At 37.9% G+C, this 26,859-nt stretch overlaps 3 protein-coding genes across 4 annotated transcripts in view; 2 read left to right on the forward strand and 1 right to left on the reverse strand.

The window, feature by feature from the left end:
* Positions 1–9,568, forward strand: part of LOC125238809 (coatomer subunit zeta-1) — a 30,762-nt gene extending 21,194 nt beyond the window's left edge. Inside the window, exon 6 of the mRNA XM_048146253.1 lies at positions 9,441–9,568. Within this exon, the coding sequence (XP_048002210.1) occupies positions 9,441–9,488 (48 nt within the window). The 3' untranslated portion in view covers positions 9,489–9,568. The remainder of the gene's footprint in view (positions 1–9,440) is intronic.
* A 1,572-nt stretch (positions 9,569–11,140) lies between these two features.
* On the reverse strand, positions 11,141–25,316 carry LOC125238677 (isochorismatase domain-containing protein 1-like). 2 transcript variants are annotated; one of them, XM_048146067.1, is made up of 5 exons: positions 25,126–25,316; positions 24,307–24,513; positions 23,170–23,286; positions 12,364–12,520; positions 11,331–11,467 (listed from the first exon to the last, which is right to left on the reverse strand). In XM_048146067.1, exons 1-4 carry the CDS (start codon positions 25,255–25,257, stop codon positions 12,368–12,370), a joined length of 609 nt encoding a protein of 202 aa, XP_048002024.1. In that variant the 5' UTR covers positions 25,258–25,316; the 3' UTR covers positions 11,331–11,467; positions 12,364–12,367. The 2 variants fall into 2 exon arrangements, with proteins under 2 accessions (XP_048002023.1, XP_048002024.1); XM_048146066.1 differs by lacking the exon at positions 12,364–12,520 and having other exon boundaries at positions 11,141–11,467.
* Positions 16,129–22,633, forward strand: LOC125238676. The gene is made up of 2 exons (XM_048146065.1): positions 16,129–16,458; positions 16,868–22,633. The coding sequence occupies exon 2, from the start codon at positions 17,083–17,085 to the stop codon at positions 22,426–22,428; it is 5,346 nt and encodes a 1,781-aa protein (XP_048002022.1). The 5' UTR covers positions 16,129–16,458; positions 16,868–17,082; the 3' UTR covers positions 22,429–22,633.
* Positions 25,317–26,859: the final 1,543 nt, after the last annotated feature.

Here is a 26,859-nt window from a genome sequence, read left to right on the forward strand (position 1 = left end):
CAAGATAAGAATATGGGCCAAATTGTCAAAACGGAGGTTCAAAAGTTTTAAGCCTGTGTCGAGAGATGGCAGTCTATGCACTGTGATTACACATTTTACATTGACAATAATTTTCGTATAATACTCGATCCTCTTTGGTATTATTTACCAAGAACTTTAAAATTCTAATAAAATAAAATCTTTACTTTAGAAATTACATTATTTTCAATCTTTGCATGTGCCTCTACCTTGGTGTAATTTTGGTAGTATTAAGAGGCAAAAGGAAAGGAGTGTTATGTTTTTCATACAAACGTATTCGACTGTTTCCTCCTTTGTTTAGTCAGCTTTTTAAAATATGTTTGTACTAGCTTTTGCCCGCGGCTTCGCTCGCGTTAAATTCGATAATTGCGGAACGCTTCATACAAACGTACACCCCCCATTTTAGGGAAGTGGAGGGTAAAAAGAGGCAAAAAGTAGCCTATGTCACTCTCCATCCCTTCAACTATCTCCACTTAAAAAATCACGCCAATTCGTCGCTCCGTTTTTCCGTGAAGGACGGACAAACAAACAGACACACACTGCCATTTATAATATTAGTATGGATTTTCAAATTTCATCATGATTGGTTTAGTTTTTTGAGGAGGAAACAGTCGAGTTTGTTTGTTCAAAATGACTGACATACTAACGTAATGTGTAGTTAACATTTTTATGCATGTATTAAAAACCCTTAAGTTTTTTGCTACAGCAGAAAAAAAGGCCAAGTTCCTAAAAGTACTAATTTGTAACAAATATGTAACATCATAAATTAAATATAACAAGATCATACCATCCCATACATTAAAATGCGACCGCCTACGAACGCGCTTACACTCCACCACACATAGATGGCGCCACAAAAAAATGCCTTGTTGCCACCGATTATTTGTAGATTGGCATTAAGTGTCAATTCCGAGCCGTAAATCTATGTCAAAAGTGACACTTAAGACCCCTTATTCCTTAGAGCGCTCATCAATTTCACGAAACGGCCATCGATAGATGGCGTTGGCGCTCGGTACGCGAGCACCGGCAACTCAACGCGCGTTTCAACGCAGACACGAATAATCTTGATAGTTTTGAATTAAATTGCTAATAACATAATTTTCAATTTTATATGGGGACTCTTTATTTAATTTCATATTCATGGTATGGTAGTAGTAAATAAGGTATATGAATGTAGTAAAAGTATAGTATTAGTCTACATGTACATATATAAATTCAGGTTTCCTAATTGATTGATTCAACAACCAACACCGCTGAGCCGAAACTACGAAAGCTAGAAAGTCGAAATTTGTGTAGATTGCATTAACAAAATTTCGAAGAGATAAGAATCGATTATGAAAATTTACACCCCTAGTAGAGGGAAAAAGGGGGTGAAAGTTTGTAGCGGGATCAATTTGTTTTTTTTTTATTAGGAAAATTTTAGTTAGGAACTTGAAATTAGAGAATAGTTTATTAGTGATTTCTGTTTTTTAGGGTTCCGTAGTAAACTAGGAACTCTTATAGTTTCGCCATGTCTGTCTGTCCATCCGTCCGTCCGTTCGTCCGTCCGTCCGTCCGTCCGCGGATAATCTCAGTAGCCGTAAGCACTAGAAAGCTGAAATTTAGTAACAATATGTATATCAATCACGTCAACAAAGTGCAAAAATAAAAAATGGAAAAAAATGTTTTATTAGGGTACCCCCCCCCCCCCCCCTACATGTAAAGTGGGGGCTGATTTTTTTTTCATTCCAACCCCAACGTGTGATATATTTTTGGATAGGTATTTAAAAATGAATAAGGGTTTACTAAGAGTTTTGAATGATTCACGGTTATTTTCATTAGACTTATATTGACCGGGATATAGACCGTGATTACCTTTTTGATTTTTGTCGAGCTCCCGATATTTCGACGCAGTTGCATGCATCATGATCACGGAAAACTGACGAAGGCGGGTGGATGTTAAAGTTGTATAGACAGCGCGCGATCTACCCTCCTTCGCGCGCGTCGGCTGCGTTCACTTTCAGCGTTACCACTGGTCGCGTTCACACTCGATGGTCTGTCCAAACACACTACACTCACAGTGTCACTACGTTTGTTCAATTCTGACTTCACCGGTTTTGTACACAAACAAATCACTGGATTCCATACATTAGATAGTTTGAAGCCATGATTGAAATTTTTATATTTGTGAATCTCAATGGCTTCTCTGAATGGCTTCTTTGGCCGGTGAAGTCAGAATTGAACAAACGTAGTGACACTGTGAGTGTAGTGTGTTTGGACAGACCATCGAGTGTGAACGCGACCAGTGGTAACGCTGAAAGTGAACGCAGCAAACGCGCGCGAAGGAGGGTAGATCGCGCGCTGTCTATACAACTTTAACATCCACCCGCCTTCGTCAGTTTTCCGTGATCATGATGCATGCAACTGCGTCGAAATATCGGGAGCTCGACAAAAATCAAAAAGGTAATCACGGTCTATATCCCGGTCAATATAAGTCTAAGGGTTTACTAAGATCGTTTTTTGATAATATTAATATTTTCGGAAATTATCACAGTTATAGTGACTTTCATATTTTTATAAGAACAGCATGCACTTACGTCCAGAACAGTGACATTTGGTGCATTGGAACTGCTCATGATGTGTCACTTTTTAACCGTCGCCTCAAATCTGAGAGATTTGAGGCGAGGTTCTCAATTCGTCTGTATGTTTATTTATTTTTTTAATTTTTTTATCTTTGTTCCTCGATATCTCCGTTGTTACTGGACCGATTAAAAAAAAATTTATTGAATGTATATGAATACAGATAAAAAAAAGTAGTAGATAAAAAAAAAAATATCTGTCCCCTCTTTACATGTAGGGGTACCCTAATAAAACATTTATTATTATTAACGACCTTCCACATATTTATAATGAGCCCAAACATGATGGGGTTATGATGAGGAGAATAGCAGTTCTGTTGACCACCTCCTGACTCCATCATGAGAACTTGGACCTCGTCTAGTTCGATGGTGCTCGTCAGCCCAAATCTAATGAGCCCGAACATGATGGGGTTATGATGAGGAGAATAGCAGTTCTGTTGGCCACCTCCTGACTCCATCATGAGACCCTGGACCTCATCTAGTTCGATGGTGCTCGTCAGCCCAAATCTAATGAGCCCAAATATGATGGGGTTATGATGAGGAGAATAGCAGTTCTGTTGACCACCTCCTGACTCCATCATGAGACCTTGGACCTCATCTAGTTCGATGGTGCTCGTCAGCCCAAATCTAATGAGCCCGAACATGATGGGGTTATGATGAGGAGAATAGCAGTTCTGTTGGCCACCTCCTGACCCCGTCATGAGACCTTGGACCTCATCTAGTTCGATGGTGCTCGTCAGCCCAAATCTAATGAGCCCAAACATGATGGGGTTATGATGAGGAGAATAGCAGTTCTGTTGACCACCTCCTGACTCCATCATGAGACCCTGGACCTCATCTAGTTCGATGGTGCTCGTCAGCCCAAATCTAATGAGCCCAAACATGATGGGGTTATGATGAGGAGAATAGCAGTTCTGTTGACCACCTCCTGACTCCATCATGAGACCTTGGACCTCATCTAGTTCGATGGTGCTCGTCAGCCCAAATCTAATGAGCCCAAATATGATGGGGTTATGATGAGGAGAATAGCAGTTCTGTTGACCACCTCCTGACTCCATCATGAGACCTTGGACCTCATCTAGATCGATGGTGCCCATCAGCCCAAATCTAATGAGCCCAAACATGGTGGAGTTATGATAAGTAGAATAGCAGTTCTGTTGAACATCTCCTGCCTGACTCCATCATCATGAGAACCAGAACCTCATCCTGGTCCCAAAATATAATAATAATTCAAACTCTCAACAAACTTCACGTATAACTTAAAATCCAAAATCATATGAAAAGCATGTCGAATGCTAAAATTGCATAAGGTGTAAAAAGGATCAAGATTTGTTTAGTCGCAGTTTACGGCACTTCTCGGAACTATCGCGCTGCTTACGAAAGCTAGGTGCGCCGGACGATCAAACGCAGGTCCGTTGTCTTCGAGCGCTCGGCGCAGACTGAGCGGGCTCGCGTTAGCACAGTGTCTTTTATTCGAGTTTGAGGTGTTTTAAAAACATATCTATCGACAGAAAGGTATGTCTTATATGTATGATTTTTTTTTTATAGGTCAATAAGAAGTTCTAGTTTAGGATAATATTATTTAAGAGTTACAAAAAATGCAGGAATCGCAGGAAAAATACATAATTTAAACCTCTTTTTATCGAAAAAATGGGGAGGATACGGAAGGTTATTTATCCACCATTTCAAGTAAATCTTAAAATGTCAAAGTATTAGCTAACTCGTACAGGATATAACAAATAGGATTGTGATCATTTATTACCCCAAATAACATTTTTAACAGCACAATCACGATTCTAAACGAGCTATTCCACTACGAAATTTGAAAACGTCTTCCGAAAAAACTGATTTTTCGGAAGTATAAAAAGACATATTTTAAAGAAGTACCAATTGACTTTCTAGCTTAAGATATGTACTTTTAGAAACATTATCATTTTTTTAATAATCATTTATAGTTTCTTTATAATTTTGAATGAAAAAGGTTCTATTTTGCAAAAAACGCTCGTCTTTAGGAATAAGGCCTCTTAACGCCATCTACAAGTATAATCGAAAGCTACAAGACATTTTTTTTGTGGCGCCATCTATGTGTGGTGGAGTGTAAGCGCGGTCTTAGGCGGTCGCATTTTAATGTATGGGATGGTATGATTTTGTTATATTTAATCTATGGTAACATGTGACACTAGAGGGTAACAAAGGGTTTTACACGTAACAAATCCTAATTCTTAATATTTTATACATTTTTTAAGTACACTAACAGTTTTAATAAAGTATGCTATTATATTTTGTATTGGATTGTCAAAATTAAATACATATTTTTAATTTATTTTAATACTAGCTTTTGCCTGCTTTGCTCGCGTTATTAGAAAGAGACAAAAAGTAGCCTATGCCACTCTCCATCCCTTCAACTATCTCCATTTAAAAAATCACGTCAATTCGTCGCTCCGTTTTGCCACAGTATAATAAAGAGTACTATCGTACAGTATGGCCACTCCCGCTCCCCGCTGAAAGTGCCGCCCACCCCCTCTCGGTTACCTCACAGTTACCGCCTGTCAAAAATGCGAACAGTCGACCTGTCATATCTCACTCATACAAGCATAGTACGCGTTCACCTACACGGGCTTAGACTGTGTGCTAGGAACGCGCCTCTTTCATATATTTGATTGCCAGTGTCCGAGATGTGGTTTTGCCGTGAAAGACGGACAAACAAACAGACACACTTTCCCATTTATAATATTAGTATGGATTGTCAGGAGGGCGCTGTTATTCTAATGTATGCAGTGGCAGTTTTTTTTTAATACTACGTCGGTGGCAAACAAGCATACGGCCCGCCTGATGTAAAGCGGTCACCGTAACCTATGGACGCCTGCAACTCAAAGAGTGTCACATGCGCGTTGCCACCCCATTAGAAACTTCTATACTGAGAGAAAATACAACCAGTTTTCATGTTCGTTCAACAAGTTTTTTGGTTAAAATAGCGCCTACGTGCTCTTTGGTCACCTCTAAAGTAATTTTAGACTTTTTTTTTTGTATTTGTACTTTTTATATTAAAATTTAGTGTAGTTCTTGGTTGTAATTCGACATTTAGAGACCTTCTACATCTCTAATTAATTGTATAGAGTTAACTTTAGTTAGAACTTAGAATTAGTATATAATAGTATCAATTGTAATTTCAACTCAATTTTAAATATTTTTTTAAATACCTATGTACATGTGACGTGTAAAAGTGCCCCTGTGGCCTATTTGCTGAATAAATTATTTTGATTTTGATTTTGATTTTGGTTCAAACAACAAGCTACTTGTCATTTGAATCGGCAATATATTTGAATCAACAAGTCGATTTTATAAAAACAACCTGACACATATTGTTTTAAACATACGTTTGGCTGATTCAAACGGATAAACCGCAACAAGTCGAACTTGTTAAATTCACAATGCCAATTTCTCTCAGTGTACATTCCCTTTTGCTGTGTTAAGTTCAGTATAGTATGAATAAAATAGTTCTAATGGAATTCCGCAACGTGGCGCGCTTATCCTATTTATCCTATTTAATTTTGGTAATCCAAAACTTGACAACATGGGCACTTTATTTTACCAATAAGGAGGCACACTTACATTTTATGCCGCCAGGCGGCGCCTGTGCAAGTGTCTAGGCATGTCACTGTCATTCATTATGTAAGAGAGAGAAAAAAAACATCTTCTCGCTTTCACGTATGAAATTCTTTATCTGTGCAATGGACTAATAAGGTCTCGCCATCTGTCACCTGTGAGTGCGTTTTCACATTATCCGATCCGATATCGGGTGTCGGAAGGATTTCAATGGAAAAATCCAAGATGGCGCCTGTAATGTATATAATGTATAATTATGGCGACCGGTCTGGCGTAGTCGGTAGTGACCCTGCCTGCTAAGCCGCGGTCCCGTTCGAATCCCGGTAAGGGCATTTATTTGTGTGATGAACACAGATATTTGTTCCTGTCATGGATGTTTTCTATGTATATAAGTATGTATATCGTCGCCTAGCAGCCATAGTACAAACTTTACTTAGTTTGGGGCTAGGTTGATCTGTGTACGGTGTCTCGCAATATTTAATGTATAGCATATCGGTCCTACATCCGATATCGGATCGGATAATGTGAAAACGCACTGTGTGCCTCGTAATTCGCGAACAATCTTTATTTATATTAAGTATTTATATTTTATTATATTTATGCTTTATATTACCCGTTTCAGATACTCTACAAGATAATGAATGATAACTAGTAATCACAACGGAATGGCTATAATATTTATTTATTGTTATTAGCTTTGTAATAATATTTAAATATAGATTTTGTTAACTATTATTTTTATTTTATTTTTTTTTCCGACTTGAGAGTGATTTTGTAAATGCAAGAGTGTTTATTCAACATAAGTACTTAGGTGAATCAACTTTTTCTTGCCTGTTATTGTCATGGTTACGGTCCCCTGAGTCACGCTGGTTTTATGCAAAATTATGCTACTTAAACTATGCGAACATGCATTTTTAGGGTTCCGTAGTCAACTAGGAACCCTTATAGTTTCGCCATGTCTGTCTGTCCGTCCGTCCGCGGATAATCTCAGTGACCGTTAGCACTAGAAAGCTGAAATTTGGTACCAATATGTATATCAATCACGCCGACAAAGTGCAAAAATAAAAAGTGGAAAAAAATGTTTTATTAGGGTACCCCCCCCCCCCCCCCACACACGTAAAGTGGGGAGTGACTTTTTTATTTTCATTGCAATCCTAACGTGTGATATATTGTTGGATAGGTATTTAAAAATGAATAAGGGTTTACTAAAATCGTTTTTTGATAATATTCATATTTTCGGAAATATTCGCTCCTAAAGGAAAAAAAAGTGTCCCCCCCCTCTAACTTTTGAACCATATGTTTAAAAAATATGAAAAAAATCACAAAAGTAGAACTTCATAAAGACTTTCTAGGAAAATTGTTTTGATCTCGATAGGTTTAGTAGTTTTTGATAAAAATACGGAAAATTACGAAACCCTACACTGAGCGTGGCCCGACACGCTCTTGGCCGGTTTTCTGGTGTAAACAAGCCCTTTCCTTAATTTGCCACCTACAAACATGGACTACATGTATGCTTGCATAATTTCAGTAGCAAATTTTGCATAAAACCAGCGTGACTCAGGGGATCGTAACCATGACAACAACAAGTTGATTCACCCACTTATATGTCCATTTTCTTGGTGATGTTTCAAATTTGATGCCTACACTAATAAATGTCTTTACCAGGCTAATCTAATCATAATTCACAAAAAATGTAATGGATTCAAGGGCAGTTTCAAAAAAAAAATGTATTGGCGACACCTTACACAGATCAACTTAGCCCCAAACTAAGCAAAGCTTGTACTATGGGTGCTAAGCGATGATATATATACTTAAAATAAAAACTACTACTTAAATTGAGACAGTTTTGTGACGACAATTAAGCATGAAATTTCAATAAAAATATTGCTTTTACATAAACTACATTTAAAACATGAAACAAGTTGGTTTTAGACAAATTTTATTTTTAACTGTCACAAAACGTTAATTTTTATTAACAACTCACGCTAATTGGGGGGACTCAAATTCTGTAAATGCCCTAACAACCGTCGCTAATTTTGGATCCCAATTTCTGGAAATGCCCTTATATCAAGTCAATATCGACGAAAAAGTAAGTGTAGCGTTCGTCAGCAATACTCTGGTAAACTGGTTCTATTTTATCAATGTTATCTTTATCATAAACTGACAGTATCTGAAGTTTTATGGTGTGTATCGGTGTATTTTTACAATTTCAGAGATAAAGATAATAAAATGTAATCCACGCGTTAGAAAATAGTATCTTATGCAACAGGCGTTTAAAGGAGGTCAAAAAAGACTATACTCCAATTGCTAATTCGAGTCCAAAAAAACTACGACAGATACGTCAATGTCACAGCTGTCAATGTCACTTATGTCACTGTCAAAATACTTTTCATGTTATTGATACCTGAAGTGATACAAGCGCAATACCAACTTTACAACTAAAAATCACGGAAAATAATAAAAGACTATTAAATATATAAATCAAAGGATTGAAATAAATAATAATTTATCTTGGCGTGTGTTTTTATAAAAAAGGATTATACTATTTTACAAACATTTTATTGCAGTGGCAACATCGTAGTAGTTTTTTTGGACTCGAATTAGCAATTGGAGTTATTTAGACGCCACGAGTAGGTATTTTTTGACTCAGTTAAACACCGTTGCATACAATACTTTTTCTACGACCATGCACTTAGTTTGTAATACTTTTCATGAATAACATACATACATACAATCATACATACATGCGTTTTTAGTTTTTTCGTTACTGCGCGCATGCGCGGAAAGCCGGCGGGCGCTGGCTTTGAGGAATAGACTTTTATGTAGGGTTTTAAAGATCTATGCGCGACCCTGTAAATGACGAATAACAGTTCGGGAGTAGAAAAAAATATTTTTGCCAAATATTATTTACTGGTTTTTGCCCGCAGTTTCGCTCGCGTAAAATTCGAAAATTGCGGAATCCTCCATACAAATTTCCACCCCCTATTTTAGGGGAGTAGGGGGTAAGAAAGAGACAGAATGTAGCCCATGTCACTCTCCATCCCTTCAACTATCTACACTTAAAATATCACATCAATTCGTCGCTTCGTTTCGCCGTGAAAGACGGACAAACAGACACACACACTTTCCCATTTATAATATTAATATGGATATTCTCTTCCAAAGAGTTATAAATTTTTAATATTATTATTTTTCCAGGTCTTACAATCAGCAAAGGAGCAACTGAAATGGTCACTGCTGAAATGAAAAAAAAAGAAACATAGTATATCTTTATTATATCTATGTAAGTTCCATATTATTAATTAAATAAAACATATTTACAAACAGCCTTGTTTTTTTTTATTATACATATTAAATATAATACCATCACCATGCAGATTGCAGATATATGTATATTTAAAATATGAAGTAACAAAATTAATATAAAAAATGTAGTAAATATGTGTAGTACTGGCAAATATGTACTTTTAATCACATTAATATATACTTGCGCACGCCCATCGTCTAATATATTTTTCAGTACAGATGGTGTTTTTTTTACGCACTAGTGCGAGAAGTGGTTCATTATATGCGAGGTCGAAACTTCGGAGGCTCATCTGTACTGAAAAACGTACGATACACGTGCGAAAAGGAAATTCGTAACTCGTGTCGATTTAAAACACTCCCTTCGGTCGTGTTTTAATTTATCACCACTCGTTTCGAACTTCCTTTTTTTCGCACTTGTATCGTAATGTACTATTGTAATCACCATTTGGACAATAACTTAAGTTTCATTGTGAAAAAAAATATGCTAAAATCACATAAATTATAATAAATGCAATGGTTGTTCTATGATTTACACTTCTTTTTTTTAATATCTAAAAATTCAAAAATGATCAGTTTGTCTATAAGAAGTATTACTGCAATTTTCTGTCGCCAGTATTAGGTACAATGCTATTAGAAACTGCTACACAATAAAATAATAAAATTTACACAAATAAAACTATGGAAACGGATTATATCGCGTATAATGAATTTACAAAAAGACAATAAAGTCCAAAAAAACAAATGAGCACTAGAGTCTGTTCTGAAAGTGAAGAGTCGTGAAATTTATGGAGTTGAATATGTTCCACAATTCTTCTTTTTTCCAAACAGACTATCAGGTTTGTCAAAATCGCTCAGTCTAACCATAAATTAAATATAACAAGATCATACCATCCCATACATTAAAATGCGACCGCCTACGAACGCCCTTACACTCCACCACAGATAGATGGCGCCACAAAAAATGCCTTGTTGCCACCGATTATTTGTAGATTGGCATTAAGTGTCAATTCCGAGCCGTAAATCTATGTGAAAAGTGACACTTAACGCCATCTACAAGTATAACCGAAAGCTACAAGACATTTTTTTTGTGGCGCCATCTATGTGTGGTGGAGTGTAAGCGCGGTCTTAGGCGGTCGCATTTTAATGGGATGGTATGATCTTGTTATATTTAATTTATGGTCTAACTTACTTTATACTATCAAGTAACAGTTATTTTTACAAATAAATATAACAATGATGCATCAAGGCAGCTTTATTTTGACCTATTATTTGTGAGTGTGTTTAGTAAAGCGTCCCACTTTGTCGGTTACCATTAAGGGGAGATTTACTTCTATCTTTAAACCAATGACATATGTAACTCCGTATAGACAGCTACGGTCTAAGAAAAAAACGTGCCTCAGAACCATATTAGGAAAAGGTACGGTGGCCTAGATAGCGTTACACCTTTTGGGTACGCTCGGCTAGATGGCGCTAATATTAATATTTGACATTTTAACACATATCAAGCTAGAGTATAGGCCAAATTGTCAAAACTGAGGTTCAAAAGTTTAAAGCCTGTGTCGAGAGATGGCAGTCTATGCACTGTGATTACATGGTGATTACACATTTTACTTTGACAGTAACTCTCTATAATACTTGATCCTCTTTGCTTGAACTAATAAAGCGGCTTTATAGCAATCGACAAAGTGGGACGTTTTTCCGTGCACACTCACATTTGTGCTTCCTTTTTACAGATTTCAGAAACATTTCTGCACTTATTAATGTAATTTATCTTCCAAAGTCTTCGCTCCAAATTCGTCCGGAGTGGGTGTAACATTGAGTTTAGAGATCTGTTTGAAGGCAGGGTTGTTTTTGTCCTTCAACAGCTTGAAAAGTACGTTTTCTGAAGTTCCGACGAAGCAGCCGATTGTTTGAAAACGCTGAAAAAAAGAGGCGGTAGTAATAGTAGTGACTTCGAAACGAGTGGCGATAAATTATACTAACATGACAAGTAATATACTAAGTTGCGAGCTAGTGAGCGAAAAAAGCACCATTAATAAGAGAGTAATAGTTTTAATTAATAGGCAGTGAGGACTGTCCATGGGCATTTTCAGAAATTCCAACTGAGGGGGGATTGAAAACTTCTCGAGGCTGAGGCGTAGGGTTAGAGCTGGCGTAGTTTATTTTTTACGTTCAAAAGCGCTTCGTTATATGCCTACTTGAAAAAATTTGTCTTTGTCTTAATTTTTGCAACTACTTAAAAATTTAATCTTGTTCATCCCAAATCTTGGGATTAGTTGTCAGTGTCACAGCGGACCCCAGGCTCCTATGAGCCGTGGCAAATGCCAGGATAACGAAAAGATGATGAAGACTTACGAATTTCATTATACGATTAAGATATTCTAGATATAACTTTTCTACAGTTTGGCGGAAAGTGTAATGTAAAAATACTGTTTCACTATTATTGAATAAATAATTTAAAAATTAAACTAATTATTTACATACATACATATAATCACGAGTGTCCCATGAAGGGGTAGGCAGAGCACATGAAACTACTCAAGTTTCAGTGCCACTCTTGGCAAATAAGGGGTTGAAAGAAAACGAAACTGCGACATTGCAGTGACAGGTTGCCAGCCTCTCGTCTACGCCACAATTTTACCCATATCCCACAGTCGTCTTCTACGGCTACCCACGGGAAGAAAGGGGGTGGTGATTATTTAAATTTTAAGATAATTAGTAAGAATTATTAGGTTTATTGGGTGTGGGTTACAATTATAACCCCACACGGTACTCAGTTATGTGGTCATGTATCACATATGATACATAGATCTACCTTGTTATAGTTTCGACAACGAGAATCCAAGCGTGTCCACCGTAGGTTCCTTATTTAATTTGGAAATGTGTTTAAAAGCGGGATGATTTTTATCCTTCATCAATTTGAAGAGTACATTCTCTGATGTTGTTATGAATGTGCCTATGGATTGCATGCGCTGAAAGAATAACGTATGTTAGGGTCCCCCCACATCTAGCGTCTCGCGAGCGTCGCGTCGGGCCAACTGTATGGAAAAAGACGTCGCGTCGACGCGACGTCGACGCGGCGTCAGGCTTTGCCCATACAGTTGGCCCGACGCGACGCTCGCGAGACGCTAGATGTGGGGGGACCCTTAGTAGCATAGAGGAATTAGTAAGGGAAGAGTTTGTAACTCCGTACTAGAGATGGGCCGAATATTCGGTAAATATTCGGTATTCGGCATATTCGGCAAGTTTTTCAATGTTCGTATTCGGCCGAATAATTCGGTGGCATTGCCGAATATTCACCGAATAAACAAAGTAAATAACTAATGAAGATCTTACGTATTCCATTGGATAATAAGCTTATTATTAGTAGCTTTCTAAGGAACTAGTAAAAAGACATGCCTACCTATACTTATGCGTGAAACTATAAATACAATTGTTTTGCCTTTATATAAAAGTTATAGCCTTTATATAAAAAAGGTGATAAAGAGAGCCCTCAGAACTATCGACCAATAGCCTTAATACCAGTTTTTTCAAAAGTGTTTGAAAGATATATCTATCAATCATATAGTTTTTTTGACACTTTCAAGTTATTATGTAAAGAACAAAAAGGTTTCAGAAAAGATACTAATATAAACATGGCGATATATGATCTGATACATAATGTTATGGAATGCGTTGATAAGAAAATACCGATATGTGCTGTATTTACAGACATGACAAAAGCTTTCGACCATGTCGATCATGACACGTTACTTCGCAAACTTAATTGTTACGGCATTAGAGGAAATGTATTAAATCTTATCAGATCATATCTTGCCAATAGGTTACAATACACTGAAGTAACTCAAAGTTGTATTAAAAGTAAAACAGACAAGGTTTACTTATCCGATGCAAGATGCGTAAAATATGGAGTGCCACAGGGAAGTGTCCTGGGTCCTTTGTTGTTCCTGATTTATATAAACGATCTGCCCACAGCCATCGATCACCCAATGATTTTATTTGCGGATGATAGTACTTCTATTATAAAATGTAATGATATTGATAATTATGAAAATGATATTAATACTGTAATCAATGACATAATAATGTGGCTTAACAATAATAACCTAGTAATTAATCTAACAAAAACTAATTTAATGCATTTTTATCAACGAATTACTCCGAAAGACATTAATGTTAATTATGAAGGGACCAAAATCGATACGGTAGAAGTTACTAAATTTTTGGGTTTATACATTGATAGTCAACTTACCTGGAAATATCATGTAAGTGAAATTTGTAAAAAATTAAGCAAATCAGCATTCGCTCTACATAAGCTTTCGAAAATAGTAAGTAAGGAATCTTTACTTGTAGCTTACAACGGTCTTGTTGCATCAACACTAAGATATGGAATCATATTTTGGGGCAATTCAGTTGATAAAGATACAGCGTTTATAGTACAGAAGAGATGTGTAAGGGCAATGTGTGGGCTAAAAGTGTTAGATAGCTGCATTCCATATTTTAGATCGCTAAGTATACTGACCTTGCCCAGTTTATACATTCTGGAAATTGCTATTTTTGTTAAATGTAATCCACAATTATATGAAAAAATTGCTGACATTCGAAGACTCCCGGTAAGACCTCAGTATGAAAATGCATTGCGTAATAAAGCTTGTCACACAGCCTTAGTACGAAAAAGTCTGTTGGGAATGGCCCCACAAATATTTAACAAAATACCAGACCATATTAAAATATTAAAACTTGGAAAGTTCAAGACAGAACTTAAATTGTTATTAATTAGAAAATGTTATTACAGTGTACAACAATTCCTAAATGATATTGACTTATAATTTATTACACTAAATTTATTTTTAATCTTTTGACATGTTATTACTATTATTATTAATTTTTTTTTTTTTTTTTTTTATATATTCATATATTTATTAAATTTGAATACTGTATTTGACGAAGCAATTGTTTTTGTATTAGCACTTCAATATCGTTTGCATAAATTTCTGGTTGTGTAGTATTTTTTAAGCATGAATTATATCTTGTAATTACGCATGATTAATATAAGGAAATAGTCGTACGCCAGCAGGCAAAACATAGTGTTACTGACATATTTATTTATAAGACCAAATTTTTGTACTACCTATGTTTAACGAATAAAAATGATTCTGATTCTGATTCTGATTCTGATTTGTAAAAAAGTAAAAGAAACCGTAGTTTAAGAGTTGAGAAGAGTTCAGAGTTGTTTTAATTAAGTTTTAGTTATCCATTAAATCATAAGAACATAGTTGTAGTAACATATCGTCACTACTTTTAAAAAATCTCGTATCTCACGCTGTTCCTCGAAGTTAACGCAGTAAGTCTATATAAATTCCATACATACTTTTACAATTTTCTTTTCATTGACAGACGAAGATACAAGTTTTTTTAAAAGTAGTGACGATATCCTTATCAATCATTTAACAGTTTTAGTCTTAACATCCGCTTTAAAAATATGGCGTAACCGAATATTCGGCCGAATGTTCGGTTCGGTAAGAGCTGTACCGAATGTTCGGCCGAATATTCGTATTCGGCAAAGTCCATATTCGGCCCATCCCTACTCCGTACATCAGTAAATGATGGTAAATGCGAGTTATAGAATAGAATAAGCATTTATTCGTGAACACAGGCAAGACAAAATACACATAATAACAAGACAAAGTAATGAAGTGCCACGAAATGGCCTCATCTCAGCGTGTTGCTGGGGACTTCCAGCGCTGATCTTCCGATGAGACCATCAAGTGAGATTCACGGAGGGTAACAGACAGAAGAAATGCAAAACACATACAAGAAAAGTGGTTAAACAGTTAAAAAGAATAAAAGTGAAAACGTTACAAGAAAAATAACAACAGGCTGTGATCTAAGTATATAAAAGAATAATAACAAACAGAGCACACTAAATTAAATAAAAGAAAAAAAGGAAAAGTGTCATACACCAGGGGCCCATTTCTCGAAGCTACAAGTTACAATTTACAAGCGGTTGTCAATGTCTAATATGAAAAGTTGGAAAGAGACTTCCGCTTGTAACTTGTAACTTTTCGTTTTGAGAAATGGGCGCCAGATCGCACACGCAGCGTTCCATCGTTTGGTCGAACCATATTATGGCTGTACATTAAAGCGGCCATTGCTATTATATTAAACTACAATATAATTTATTGAAATTAATTTCCATAGAGTACCTACCTAGTCTGTTAATATTTATTTGATGAATACACGTTAAATTGTATCTTGTTATTTAATGCATGTTAATTATAAGATGTAATGTTTTGAAAAGAAGTGGCCCGCCGAGTTTCTTGCCGGTCCCATAGTGGATATCCCATTCCAACTGATTTGACGTTCATATGCGCATTGTAATATGTCTACTTGAAAAATATATATATTTTTTTTCATTATTTGTATAGGCATAGTTATAGGGACATTAGCGACAATCACGCGTCAACTAGCGTAAATTATTAGTACTGCTACTTGTCAACAGATGTCGCGACGAACAAAGAGTCTAATGCTCACCAATTTTTAGATAATATTACAATAATGTTAATCAGTATTGTCTACACTCACCCTTACCTGCTAATGGACGATCGAGGGGTCAGGCGCGCGGGAGGAGCACATATGACCTTTTACATCTAATTACCTCACATTCATTACCGATCTGTCGACGCTCCGATCAAGCGCATCTTACTTACTATTTTTACATACTGAATTCTGTACCTATATCTGCATTTGTGGAAGCTGATTAAACAACTATACTGTACAAACTGTCTATCCATCATTGAAGAGCACCGAATTATCCCACAATTGATGGTGACCCCGACGTGATGTGGATGATGCAACTGGAAGGCGAAGATATCCCGGAATGAGTGAATACCTACTGGATCCGAAGGAAGTACGCCCGTTCCTATCACTGTTCATCTTTCCTATAAAAATAATTGTTTTCGATTTGTGTTAATTTAAAGTGCGATAATTCTAGTGCAAATTAGTGCGGTTTGTGAGTTAAGTCTAAGTAGGTACCACCGTTTGCAAAATAATAAAATTAACTTCATAATTACCTATTCCTTATCGATAAATAGCATTTAAATAGCTTCTTTATACTTCTTAAGTAAATATTACATACGTGTTGGTACCGTAAATTAATTAAATCTTCCATAAATTTCAACTTAAAAGTCGTGCGTTAACACAGTGTAACACCGTGTCCAACTTCCATCTTTAAAGTTACTAGTTTTCCTTAAATACATTAATCCCGCTATAAAAACAAGTACTTATAGGTAGTTAAACATAATTGCCGACTATTTCAGGAGAAAATCGGGATATAGGCTGGTGAGAACTAGTGATTTTGGCAGCGGCGGTTTCCATCAGCGGAGCCGAGTCACACCGTGTCGAGTTGCATTGCCCGGCCGGTACCTATTGTGCACAGCTGTTGTCGGCGATAAGCTGACCTACTCATCGTTTTACGAGGTTGGATTCAATTTAATTATTTATAACTAACATCTTCGTTATTTTCGCCTACAAAATGACCGAATTAAAGGATCTTTTAAAGCAAAGGGCCACAGTTAGAGGCCGCGTAACATTATTTGAAAAATATTTAACGCCATTAATGAGTCTCGATAGTGTAACTGAGCGTAATAAATTAATAAACAACGAATTAAGTTTAAGATTGTCTAAATTCCAAGAGCTGAGTTACACTTTCGATGAAATTCAGACTAAAATTGAGGCTTTAGATAGTGATACGTCAAAACAGATGGAAGAAAGGGAGCAAACAGAAAACCAGTTCTTCCAGCTGATTGGCACGGCTCAAGAATATTTAGATGCGTTTACCAATAGCAAAATTAAACAAAGTGACGAGATTTCATGTCGTGGCAGTTCCACATCAGTTACGAATCACGTTAAACTGCCACCCCTGAAAATTCCTCCCTTCAGTGGTGATACAAATAAATGGCTTCAGTTTCGAGACATGTACATATCTCTCATTCATAATAATGACAATTTAGATAACATAAGCAAATTTCATTATTTAAAATCATACTTGGAGGGTTCCGCTCTGGCGGTTATTAATTCGGTCAGCGTTTCTAGTGATAATTATCAAATTGCTTGGTCGTTGCTCTGCGACAGGTACAACAATAAGCGCCTATTAATTAACGAACATATTAAATGTCTATTTTCAATTGAGGCGCTATCTAAAGAGTCCGACCGGGGCCTACGCAACTTAGTTGATGCAATTTCAAAAAATTTAAGTGCTTTGAAGTTATTAGGCGAACCGACTGACAGTTGGGGCACGCTTATTATTTATATAGGCTCATCGAAGTTAGACTCGGTAACCGCGAGAAATTGGGAGGAACATCGAAGCAAATTAGAGACTAATAATTTAGACGATTTTTTCGACTTTCTTCGTAAAAGGGCAACTGTATTAGAAACAGTCTACGCCGCCAAAACCTCAAATACTCAAACTCATAATAATAAGGTTGAAAATCGTCAAACCTTAAATAGGTCTAAATCCTTCATTTCTTCTTCGCTCGATTCACACCCCCGTGGTTGTTGTTTAGCTTGTAAACAAGATCATAAATTATATGAGTGTAACAAATTTAAATCAATGTCTGTGGAAGAACGTATTGCAAAGGTTTATCAATGGAAATTATGTAACAATTGTTTACGTAGTGACCACCAGACATACCATTGCCGCCTCGCTGGTTGCCGCATTTGTAAAAGAAGGCACAACACTTTACTTCACAAAGTAAACAACCTACCCAGTGGTTCTCAACCGCATCAAACACAATCATCATCATCATCATTTCGACAAGATGCACAAAATAACGTAGAAGCGTCTACGTCTACATCTATGCCTACCAGTTCAGTGTCTAATGTTGAAATACCTACCAACAACACTGACAACGCATCTTCTTGTCCGCGTCCGGCAATTACACTGTCTGCTGGCTCTTCAGGCCTGGGTGTTCACTCCACGGCCATAGTTGAGGTGTCAAACAATGGCAACATTGTCAAACTGCGCGCTCTTCTTGACAACGGCGCGCAGTCTTCTTTTATAACGGAGGCGGCACGAGCTAAGTTAGGATGCCCTATAATTAAAGAACACGAATGCGTGTACGGTCTTAAAAATGCATCAGTAAATATTGTCGAACATTGCAACATAAAAATTAGGTCTACGTATACCTCATACACTACGAATGTCAAATGTTATATTTTGCCAGTCGTAACCGGGATTGTTCCTCAAAACAAGATACGAGTTGAGGAATTAGACATCCCTGGTCACATCCAATTAGCTGATCCTGACTTCCATCTCCCTGGAGATGTCGATATACTTCTAGGTTTAGATATCTTCTGGGACGTTCTGGGCACTTCTCAAATAAAGCTCGGACCAAATAAACCAGTCCTCCATGAAACTGAGTTTGGATGGATCCTTGGTGGCCGCAATAGCTGGAAAATTACAAAGCGTCCTAGTAAGTCTTATTGCTATTTCAGTCAGGACATACAACAACAACTTACAAAGTTTTGGGAACTAGAAGAAGTTCCTAAAGACAAGCCCACTTCAAATAGCGACCAATACTGCGAAGCTCTTTTTCAAGAAACTACGCAGCGTGACGAAGATGGCAGATTTTGTGTACAAATACCTCTTCGTGATTCACCAGATGTCTTAGGCGACTCTTTTAAAATAGCCGAAAGGCGACTTCATCAAATGGAACGTAAAATGAAACAAAAACCTGAATTGAAACAAGAGTATACTAAATTTATGCAAGAGTACGAGCGCCTAGGACACATGAGTGAAGTACCTAAACCCGAGCGTGGGTGCTATTTGCCACACCACTCTGTAATTCGCGAATCTAGCGAAACTACGCGCCTGAGAGTTGTCTATGACGCGTCAGCAAAAACGTCATCTGGCGTGTCATTCAACGAAATACAACATGTCGGACCTGTAGTCCAGGACGATCTCTTCTCCATATTGCTTCGTTTTAGGCAACACAAATATGTAGTAACAGCCGATGTGGAGAAGATGTATCGCCAAATATTAGTAAAGCCCGAACAACGTCATCTCCAAATGATTTTATGGCGTGAGCAATTTGATCAGCCAATTAAAATATATCAACTTAACACTGTTACCTACGGTACCTCTTCTGCACCATTTCTAAGTACGCGGTGCCTTGTGCAGCTCGCGAATGAGTGCAGTGATGCACGAGTTGCTGATGTAATCAAACACGACTTCTATGTAGATGACGTTATCACAGGGAGCAGTTCAAAGGAGGACTTGTGCTACATAATAAATTCAATAACGGAAGTTCTTCATTCAGCGCACCTGCCATTGCGTAAATTCCGTTCTAACATCGGTTCCGTCCTCCAAGACAACTCTAATTCATTGATACCGAAAGATCTAGATTTCAGTTCACAATCAAGCGCGCTAGGACTCAAATGGGACCCTAGCACTGACACATTCAACTTTCCTGTCGATATAAAACAATCGTCAGTAGCCACCAAGCGATCAATCTTATCGAACTCTGCTAGGTTGTTCGATCCTCTAGGGTTGTTAAGCTTATGTACTATTGTACCCAAAATCATTCTAAAAAATCTATGGCTAACCAAGCTAGACTGGGATGATCCTATTCCCACAGAACTGTCGAAAGCATGGTTTAATTTCGTTCAAGGCCTTAAGAGCCTGACCAACTTTCAAATACCCAGATTTGTCCTTACTGACGATCCCGATGCAATCGTCGAATTGCATGCATTCTGTGATGCATCTCAAGATGCGTATGCAGCATGCGTCTACTTACGTTCAATTAGTAGCTCAGGTAACGTGTCAGTTAACCTGTTATGCGCTAAAACGAAAGTAAGTTCCGTGAAAGCTCAGACCATCCCGCGTCTAGAATTGTGTGGAGCTTTGTTAGCTGCACGTCTAAGCTCAAAGGTTATCGAAGCTTTGCGACTTACAGTCTCAAATATCTATTATTGGACAGACTCATCTGTAGTTCTAGGATGGATCTGTTCACCTTCACAAACCCTTAAAACGTTTGTATCAAATCGTGTCGCAGAGATTCAGCAGCTAACAGCTAATGGATCCTGGAGACACGTCCCGGGTGTTCAAAACCCCGCGGACTTAGCATCCCGTGGTGTCAGTCCAGCACAAGTAGCTGATGCTGACCTATGGTGGCATGGTCCCTGCTTTCTATTAGAAGGACCATTGGCCTGGCCAGAGGTTATTAAACTTAGTGCCAACATACCTGAAATTAAAACAATTAAAACTAATTCTAAACCTAAAACTACTATACCTATAATATGCACTACAACAGTACCTACATCTACAACTTGTGACAAATTAATAAATATCGAAAATTTCTCTAAATTTACAATATTATTACGCAGCTTGGCCTATGCACTGCGTTTTATCCACAACATACGACACTCAAATAATAAAACTACCGGTCATCTAACTACAGACGAACTACAGTTATCATTGCATCATCTTGTTAGACAACACCAAGAGGAATGTTTCGAGCATGAACTACATCTATTAAATAACAAAAAATGCTTACCTTCAAAATCGCGAATCCTGTCTCTCAGACCTTTCGTTGATGAGAAAAGCATCCTCCGAGTAGGTGGACGCATTCAAAATTCATCTGAAATATTTAGTAAAATGCATCCGATTATATTAGATTCAAAAAATGTTTTCACCAAACTACTGTTCATTCACGAACATAAAAAACTATGCCACGGAGGTCCACAGCTACTACTGACTAATGTCAGGCAACTGTACTGGCCTGTGGCTGGAAGAAGATTAGCGAAATCTACTGTAAACAACTGTAGAATCTGTAGAATACTTAAAGCTAAATCTGTCATACCAATAATGGGAAACTTACCCTCCGCTCGAGTCACCCCCAGCTTCGCTTTCGAGGTTACCGGCATCGACTTCGCTGGTCCGTTTCCAACTCGTGATCGAAAGGGACGCGGTTGCAAAATTATTAAAAGCTATCTATGTATATTCGTCTGTTTTGCAACCAAAGCAATTCATTTGGAAATTGCATCAGACTTGAGTGCAGAGGCATTCATCATGTGTTTGAACCGTTTTATCTCTCGCAGAGGAAAGCCCAGCGTAATTCATTGTGACAATGGTCGAAATTTTGTGGGCGCAAATAATGAATTTAAAAGATTCTTACAATCTTGCGGTGAATCCATCTCGTCTTACGCTGCCGGTGAATTCATAACGTTTAAGTTCTCACCTGCTTACTCACCGCATTTTAACGGTCTTAGTGAAGCCGGTGTGAAGGCTGCTAAGCATCATATAACTCGAATGGTAGGGAACACTAACCTCACTTTTGAGCAATTATCGTCTTTGTTTGCACAAGTCGAGGCAATTTTAAACTCTCGACCTATAACTCCCCTATCAGCCGATCCTACTGATCTTTATCCCTTGTGTCCCGGGCACTTCCTGATCGGTAAACCGCTCACTTCATTGCCATCTCCGGCGCTCACCGAACTCAATCCAAACCGACTCAGAAAATATGAGCAAATTGAGCAGATTCGTCAACAATTCTGGGAGAGATGGCGCACCGAATACTTGAACGAGCTGCAACAACGATCGAAGTGGCGCATCACTCAAGGAAAACTCGCTGAAGGCGATATGGTGGTACTAAAGGAGGCCAACTTACCACCACTCAAATGGCGCATGGGCCGCATCCATCGACTGTATCCAGGAGCCGACGGCATCGCACGCGTCGCCGATGTGAACACGTCCAAGGGCCTCATTCGCCGCGCTGTTACAAATCTATGCCCCCTACCTAACGATGAGTGCGAAGAAGCTACTCGAAAACCCACAGTTTCCGAGGGGGGGAAGATGTCTACACTCACCCTTACCTGCTAATGGACGATCGAGGGGTCAGGCGCGCGGGAGGAGCACATATGACCTTTTACATCTAATTACCTCACATTCATTACCGATCTGTCGACGCTCCGATCAAGCGCATCTTACTTACTATTTTTACATACCGAATTCTGTACCTATATCTGCATTTGTGGAAGCTGATTAAACAACTATACTGTACAAACTGTCTATCCATCATTGAAGAGCACCGAATTATCCCACAAGTATTCTGTTTTCAATTCCTTATGCTTGTAATATAAGTTGTAAACTGTTCTAATATTAAATTGTTGGCAGACGAGACACTGCTGACACCTAGTATCGAGTAGTGGTACTGATAATTCACGCTATTTGACACGTGATTGACGCGTGGTTGTCGCTAGATGTCACTATGACTATGCCTATACAAATAACTCGCAGTCTCTTCCCTTACTTATTCCTCTAGTAGGCGGAAAAATGAAGTAAGGGGCCGTTTTAACTTCCTGGAAGACACGCCATCAGCCAACACATGGACTGCAATGTCTATGTATCTTATGTGATACATGACATGACTCATATGTGCATCACATTCGATACATGTATTTTCTAATATATATTCACCTGCAGAGCCAATCCACGGTCCATCAGAGACCTGGAAGACACGCCATCAGCCAACACTTGGACTGCAATGTCTATGTATCATATGTGATACATGACTCATGTGTGCATCATAATCGATACATGTATTTTTTAATATATATTTACCTGTAAAGCCAATCCACGGTCCATCAGAGACCTGGAAGACACTCCATCAGCCAGCACATGGACTGCGATGTTCTCATTCAGCAGGTCTATTACCGTCTGCTCGATGCATACATGGGCCTGGAAATTCAAAAGTTAGTTTTAGCATAGAGGAATAATTTATTATATTTATTATTCTCCACTACCTAGGTTGTCTGGAAGAGATCGCTCTTTAGCGATAAGACCGCCTCTTGTTTTACCTCTTAAGTTGTTGTTTATACTTGCTATGTTGTTTCGTGTGTTGAGGTGTGCAACAAAGAGTATTTGTATTGTATTGTATTGTATAAGTAAGGGAAGGGTTGCAACTCCATACATCAGTAAATACGGGTTATTTGTAGTGACATCTAGCGACAATCACGCGTCAAATAGCGTAAATTATCTACGACTACATACATATAATCACGCCTGTATCTCATAAAGGGGTAGGCAGAGCACAACTACTGTTTCAATGCCACTTTTGGCAAAAGGGGTTGAAAAAAACCCAAATTGTGACACTGCAGTGACAGGTTGCCAGCCTCTCGCCTACGCCACAATTTAACCCATATTCCTCAGTCGACTTCTACGACACCCACGCGACGAAAGGTGGTGGTGCGGGTTAAGTTTCTTCTGGTTTCTTCTGGGCGAGCTCACTACATGGTAGGCCACGTCTTTGCCTTTGGCTAATCTGTGGCCAAGAGTAAGCCCATTTATAATAATAATAATTACTAGACTTGGCTCACGAGATAACCGCCATGTGGGATGTTGATTCGACGGTCATTGTCCCGATAGTCGTTTCAGCGAACGGTCTCATAGCGAAGAGTCTCGACCAACATCTCGAGAGACTCTCGCTAGGTGGTTGGATCAAGGGCCAGATGCAGAAGGCGGTGATCTTGGACACGGCGCGGATAGTCCGACGGTTCCTCTCTCTGCAGCCCTAACCACCGGCAGCTTGGGCCCTGCCCCGCTGCCGGCGGCACCCTAGGTTAGGTTTTTTATAATGTGTTTATATATTTTGTATTGTTTTGTATGTGGTTTTGTATTTTACTTTTATAATCATATTATAAAACAGCCTAATCTAAGAGAAAAGATAAATAAAGAAAATAAAAATTACTCAAAACTAACCTCAATCCCAAATAACACCACCGTCTCCAACGTCGGCACATCTTTCATCAACTTCTCCTGCAGCTCCGGAGTGTACATCGAGAACTTAGTCTTCTCATAAACTAGGGCTGCGTTGCATACATCGATGTCTTTAGTTGTGTGCCCGAGCCCTTTGGGGTACTGTTCTGAGATGTAGACTGGGATTTTGAAGTGTTTCGCTGCTTCCATCTGAAATGAGGGAAAATATATTTTAGTTGTATTATTAACCCCCGACGCAAAAACGACGGGGTCTTGTCTGTCTGTGTGCGTGTCTGTTCGTGGCATCGTCGCCCCTGAATGGATGAACCGATTTAGATTTATTAGACTTATATTGACCGGGATATAGACCGTGATTACCTTTTTGATTTTTGTCGATTTAGATTTAGTTTTTTTTGTCTGAAAGCCGAGTTAGTTGGGAGTGTTCTTAGCCATGTTTCATGAAAATCGGAAAAATTTTATTTTAGGTCATGTAAATAAATTTATTAGTTTGAGCTTCCTGTCGAGGTATTCTGGATGAACTACAGTATGGGGTTCTTCAAAAAAGGAGTGTACATGTTTCTAATGGGTCGGCAACACACAGGTGACACACCTTGAGTTGCAGGCGTCAAAAGGTTGCGGTAATCGCTTTCCATCAGGAGGGCCGTATTCCTGTTTGCTACTGACGTGATATAAAAAAAGTTTTGGGCCACCATAACATCAATAAATGAATACCTATAAGCACAGTATAACGAGGCGAAGACAATAAATATCAAAATATTATTATCAAAATTACGTAACTATCACCTCTTATCAATTACATACCATTTTATTAGCAACTTTAACGACTTCGCCGAAATGTTTCACATGAGGCCTGAACGTTTCCTGGATGTCACACAAGAAGAAAGCTGTCCTCTGAGCCTCCAGAGCACCTAGTTTTACAATATTACGAGCCATTATGGAAGAAATTATTGAGACCGGCGAATACGTAAAATAAACACGGCAATGGCACAGGACTGAACCAACTAAAGTAAAGTACTCGGATAGTTGCTAATAGCTTAATTGTCAAAAAAGTTATTTAATATCTTATTGAATAGTAATGGACTTTGGTAACTAGTATTTAGAGCTCGTTTTTGGTAGAAGAAATCTAATAAATTAAAGCAATTCGCAAATGGCATAACGTGAGCTGTCAATGTCACTTCATTGCTGTCAAATCGCATGAATAGGGCTACACATACCGCAAGAAAATAAAAATCATTGTCACAAGCACAAAGTTACAAACCCTTGATGTGCTGGTATTTTTGAATGCTAGTTTTAAAATTTAAATCTAAGTATGTAACTCTTTTAAATAAGTAGCTAACAAACGACCGCAGCGCACCACGACACTTTTAACGACCATTTTGACGAGTGGCGAGTGGTCCCAAGTATAGACTTATGGAGGTCCCAAGAGAAGCCCAACCGTCATTAAAACACCCATATGTCAATTTCAAAAGGTTTGGGCAGCGTTTTCGATTAAGGCTCTCAGCCAGTGGGATTTTGTCCGACTTGTTTACCAAATATCGTCATATTTCAAACAAAGTGTCAACAAATTATACGCCTAAACCTTCCCCAAGAATTACTGATTCATAGGTGAAACCCGCATGAAAAGGGCTTACAGGCTTCGTGCCTTAATCGAAAACGCTGCCCAAACTTGAGCTATATCAGAGAGCTGTACCATGGCGAAATAGTTTAAGGTGTATTAGGATAATTCCGAATGACAGAAATGCTCTCGTAATTGAGCATTTTTTTTTTGCCAATAATTTTTTTGTTATTGTTTCATGGAATTTTAGGTCAATTGTACTCAGAATCACGAGTACTTTCAATCTCACTGGGAGACAAAAAGTGTCCCAGAATTTCCATACATTTTTTTTTTACTTTCCTCTTTTGTTACCCCATACAACATGTACGGAAAATGGTAACAGAATAAGAAAAAATCGTATGGGACATTTTTTAACTAAGGATTGAAAAGGCTAGTAATTCTGAGTATATTTTTATTTTTTTTCAAAAATATCACACTTCATAAAAGTGGCAAAAAAAAAAGAAATGCTCAATTCCGAAAGGGGAATCTTGATATGATGGAAATAATGATGATTTTAGTGCAACTTTTGAAATTAGACGACTTTCGGAATTAAATTACCCTAATGCACCTTATCTGTCGAGTTTTAATCTTCGTAAAAATTGTTTAGGATAAGAAAGTTTTTCTTGACTGTGGCTTTTCAAGTCGGTTTATTTTTCCATACAAGCATTTGATCATAGATAAGAAAAAGAAAAAAAAAACCTGTTTTTTCCAAACCTTTATAAAACGCCAATCTTCATGAATTTGAAATCGCGAGAAGTGTTTTAAGAGTTCTAGGGCCGTTTTTGTGTAACAGCATAGTTAATTTTTCTTTCATTCTTCTGCACTTGGTATCAATATTTGTAATCTACTGATTTTTCTCCCGATCTACTGGTTTTTTATCCATTTTTCTACTGTATACTTCAGATTCCGTCTGGCAACACTGTCGGTGTCCGAGCGAGATA

The sequence above is a fragment of the Leguminivora glycinivorella genome, chromosome 24 (assembly GCF_023078275.1).
Source record: "Leguminivora glycinivorella isolate SPB_JAAS2020 chromosome 24, LegGlyc_1.1, whole genome shotgun sequence".
NCBI lineage: Eukaryota > Metazoa > Arthropoda > Insecta > Lepidoptera > Tortricidae > Leguminivora > Leguminivora glycinivorella.